This window comes from Momordica charantia (genome assembly GCF_013281855.1).
Source record: "Momordica charantia cultivar OHB3-1 chromosome 8 unlocalized genomic scaffold, Mcharantia_2.0 BLBB01000008.1, whole genome shotgun sequence".
Lineage (NCBI taxonomy): Eukaryota > Viridiplantae > Streptophyta > Magnoliopsida > Cucurbitales > Cucurbitaceae > Momordica > Momordica charantia.
In genome coordinates, this window is record NW_028275166.1 from 34,817,872 (window position 1) to 34,822,468 (window position 4,597).

General features: G+C 38.1%; 1 protein-coding gene across 1 annotated transcript; it reads right to left on the reverse strand.

Moving 5' to 3' along the window:
- Positions 1-1,069: 1,069 nt before the first annotated feature.
- On the reverse strand, positions 1,070-3,951 carry LOC111021886 (uncharacterized). The gene has a single exon (XM_022298996.2). It carries the CDS (start codon positions 2,524-2,526, stop codon positions 1,351-1,353), a length of 1,176 nt encoding a protein of 391 aa, XP_022154688.1. The 5' UTR covers positions 2,527-3,951; the 3' UTR covers positions 1,070-1,350.
- Between the last annotated feature and the right edge of the window lie 646 nt (positions 3,952-4,597).

Genomic DNA, 4,597 nt, shown 5'->3' on the forward strand with positions numbered 1-4,597 from the left:
ATGGTTTATATTATAGCTAATCAACATATAGGCATGAGTATATCCATGTCTACCGTTGATCAATATATAGCATATTGATGAATTATGAGTAGTATTTTATTTATATTTGTAATTACTTTTATAAACAAACTTTAGCCCAAGCAATATGGGCCTGTCTCTTCAAAAAAATAAAATTAAAATATTGGGCCTGTCGTATTGTTTGGTCCGATTTGATCTTAAGCACGGCTTTTGGTGTTTTTTTTTTCTTTTTCGCTTCTTCAAATTCTTATGAATATATATATTAATCAATTGAGTTATGTTCGAGTGAATTAGTCTCGTTTAAAATATCATATTAAGATGACAAGGTTTGAACCTAGATCTTTTAGAAAAAGTAAAAATGTCTTAATCAAACATTAAACTAAGTTCATTTTCACTCTGGAAATATTAAAATATATTATTTTAAGAATTTTGTTTATACCGCTATACTTTGAATAAATAATTAATCTAATTTAACTGCTATACATCTTCTCAAAAAGAAAAATAATAAAAAACCTCATACAGGATAAATTTTCTTAATAATCACTTGGACTTTACGCTTCAATTTTTTTTTCTTTTTTTGTTGACTCTTATGCTTCAATTTTAAAATATAAATTTTTTCAATTTTACATTAATAACCTGACAGGACTAGGAGGATCTTACTGGAAAAGACTTCATATTATTTAACACTAAGAAAAAAGAAAGATGTTTGTTTTCAGAAATGGAAAAATAAGAAAATAAAAATTTAGACTTAAATCTCATCTTTGGTATCTAGATTTTCATTTTTTGGTCTCTTGACTTTCTAAACCTTAACCATTTTGCTCTATAAATTTTCTCAAGGTCTATTTGCCTCCTAATATTATTGTTGTATGAGAAATCTTGCCTAATTATTAAATGTCATGTCACAAATTTAAAATTATATTTAAGACCAATTACAAATTTATACGTGTCCTAAATTAATAAAGTAATATATTTCTATCTTTATTATCAAAGTATACATGAAATTTATGATCTTTTACAGTACTCAAAAAGTCGATTATAAAGAACAAATCTGTCAAAGAAACGAATAAAAAATTTATTCTAAAAAGTGCTATAAATCGTAGTAGGTGAAGATTAGATCAAAATGTGCCAAATTTTTGGACTATCAACACCACTGATTTCAGATGTACCGTTTCCATGAAGAATTAAATGTGAAAAAGATTTGCATTCAATTCCCCCTTCAGATTCCCAAAAAGAGAGGAAAAAAAAAGAACCAAAAATCTGTATAGTTATTGCCATTAAATAATCCCACACCCCATTACCTACCCGTGGTACTCCGGCCACCGCCGCCGCTTCTCACGGCGACATTCCGACGAGCCGCCCACAAACCAGCGTCCGCGGAATCCACGTAACTGGGAGACAATTCAGCCCGATTCCCGGAATCGCGGAGCATTCCGGCGGCGGCCGCTGCATATTCAGCCCCGGAACACAATTGAACGACAAATCGAACCCGCCGAACAGATTCCGACACTGCTGATTGAAGCCGGAGAAAAAATTGTCGGCGATGGACAGATTCACGAGGCTTCTCAAAGAACAGACCAGATCCGAAACGACGCCGGATAACTCGTTATGCGCCACATTCAGAATCTCAAGTTCGTTCAAACAAGAGAACGAATCGGGGAGACGACCGAACAATTTGTTTGAACTGAAATCCAAAACTTCAATCTGTGACAAAAACCCAACTCCCTGGGGAATGCAGCCGGTTAATTGGTTATTCAGAAACAGAATCTCCTTCAATCTCGGACCCATGAACCCAAAACTCGCCGGAATCGCGCCGGTGAACCGATTATTCGCCAGATTTATGACGGAAGCCGGCGAATTCCCGAGGTTTTGTGGGATTTCGCCGTCGAATTGATTGTTGTTGATGAGAATGGCGTCCAATTCTTGGAAGAACAAAGCTTCTGGGATCGGTCCAGAGAAGGAATTGAATCTGAGGTCCAAATAGATCAGCCTTCGAATGTAGAGAGTGACGTAAGGGAAAGGGCCGGAGAAATTGTTGTTGCTGAGATCCAGTTCTTGGAGGGAGGGGAGTTGCCGGAAAGTGGCCGGGACGTCGCCGGAAAATCTGTTGCTGTTTAAGTGAATGAGGGTCAGATCAGAGAGCAGAGCAAGCTCTTTGACGAGGGTTCCTCTGAGATTTGCGCCGTTTAGGTCGATTCCAGTGACGGAAATTTCGCCGGATTTATGATCAGTGCAGAATATTCCCTTGTAAGAACAGACGTCGGAGCCGACCCAGGTGGCTAAAACGCCGGTGGGGTCGTCGGAAATTGCTGATTTCCATGCCTGAAGAACAGAGTATGCTCTGTTTTGTTCCTGAGATGGAGGCCCTAACGGCACCGGATTCGGATTGTCTCCCCCTCCGCCGCCGACCCCAAAGCCGAAACCAACTCCTCCGCCGACACCCACGACGGCTCCGGCGGGAACTACACCAATTAGAAGAAAACCCAAAAAAACCCAACACTCCATTTTCATTTTCAATTTATTGGTTTCAGCATTGAAGAGAAGAGAAAGGTTCTGGATGGTTAAAAATGGAGGTTTACTTCAGCATTACTTCTGTTTCTTCGGTTTTATAGTGAGAACTTTCATCTTCCTTTGTTCCTAACTTTTGTGAATCCTTTTCTTTGGGAGAGGTTTCATGATTTCAAACTTGAAAGTGTGAGACTTTGAAATGGGGACTAATGGCTGTTGACCACTTGTCAGTTTGAGGATATGGAAAGAATTTTGGGTTCATTTTTTTTTTTTTTTTTTTTTTTTTGTTATTTAAGTTTCAAAGGAAGGTAGCTGAGTTGAGAATAAAACTGCCCGCTGCCCCCACTGATGGCTGCTGCAACCCCATAAATTGCTGCCAAAATGCAGTACAAAAGTCATCTTTTTATTTGGTTCAAGTAAATCCAGAGATCAAAATCACTGTTCCTTTATGACACCTCTCACATGGCTGAGAGTGAGACCAGGTGATATGGTAAATCTAAATTTGTTCTCACCATTTAATTATTGATGGCCAAATAAAAGCTCCATCTTTTTGTCATCAATTTCTTATTCTTGACTTGGAATTCTCATAGTAAGCTCATAATATCTTACCCAATTTATTAGGAACTGTTCTTCTTCATATTCAGGATTGGCCATCTCATTCACAATCTTGAATTACTTTGGGTTATAATAATTAAGTTTGAGTTAAGGAAGCTTAGTGTTTGTGTTTGGATTGTGAAAAAAAAAAGAGTTATATATTGTTTGGGGAAGGGAATACCCTGGACACGTGGAGGACCCCTATTGGTGCTCCAAGATGGCTCATGAGTCATGCCCAGCTCGGATAGCCGAGATGGCCGCCACTAACGTCGACAAATGCTAAGTATGAGGGCCGAGGTGAACCTGGCCCAGGTCTGACCTACCGGGGAGCTCGGTAGGGGCCGATGTGAGCAACTGTCTGCGGCGTGATTATCGGGCGTAACTGTCGGTCCCGAGATTACCAGGTGTAACCGACGGTCCCGAGATTACCGAATGTAACCGTCGCGAGATTAGCGGGACTACCACCCATAAGTAGAGGACCTCACTCCCCGATCAGGTACGATGATTTCTGGCCTCGAACTAAACTGGGAATCCGACCTATACTGACTTGATCGTCGGAGTGCTCACCTTTTTGTGCAGGTTCGCCCAAGCGTTCAGGTCGGTCCGGAGGCCGAGTTCGAGCTGCAATCTGGAACACACTGTTGTGCACATCTTTGCATAAACATATATTATACAATATAGACTTGATTGGTAAGTTTTATGATCCGTAGAAGTTAGTATATGTAGTATAAAATATGGGTTTCATAAGTTTTAGTTTACAATAATGTAGCGAATGAGATTAGTAAACTTGTAACTTTGTGAGCAAAGATTTACATAACAAACACAGGTTTAACTTATTAAGTTTGAGTTACATCAATCTAATTCATGTGATATAAGGTTAATAGGTCGAGCTTGTGTGTGATGTACATAGTTAATTATCATTAATGACTTCAATTAACCTGAATATAGTTCAACTTGTTAAAGCATGTATCTTGATCGAAAGGTTATACAACTTATTAAGTTTGTATAACTTATTTCATTGTGAAATCAAAACACATACTACGAAAAGAGAGCTAAACATTAAGGAGGGTAATTTGGACAATATTACTATAGGCTTAATAATTTTGCATGTAAATAACATAATTGATTTAGGCTACAATGTAATGGTAATTAGCCAAAAAAAAGCAAGACTTAATTTGTACACAAAGAATTGAGTAATAATGATGAGATGTGTTCCCCATTGAAATCAAAGCAAAGGAAGTGGTATGGTGATATGAATTTGTTGGTGTGAAAATGAAACAAGAAAGCAGGCTGTTTGGTCCTCAATGGATGGCAGAAAACCCATTATAACCCTATAGAAAGGCTTCAAATGGAAGTGTGAAAATAAGAAGTTGCAAATTTGAAACATCAAATAAAGTTATATTATTCTTTTATCCACCACACTTGTAGGGTGGTGGAAGTGGAAGCCATTATTGATTGGAGCACCATTAATATATATATA

Excerpts from the sequence above, each read along its gene's own strand:
- LOC111021886 (XM_022298996.2), bottom strand. The coding sequence starts at position 2,526 with ATGAAAATGGAGTGTTGGGTTTTTTTGGGTTTTCTTCTAATTGGTGTA.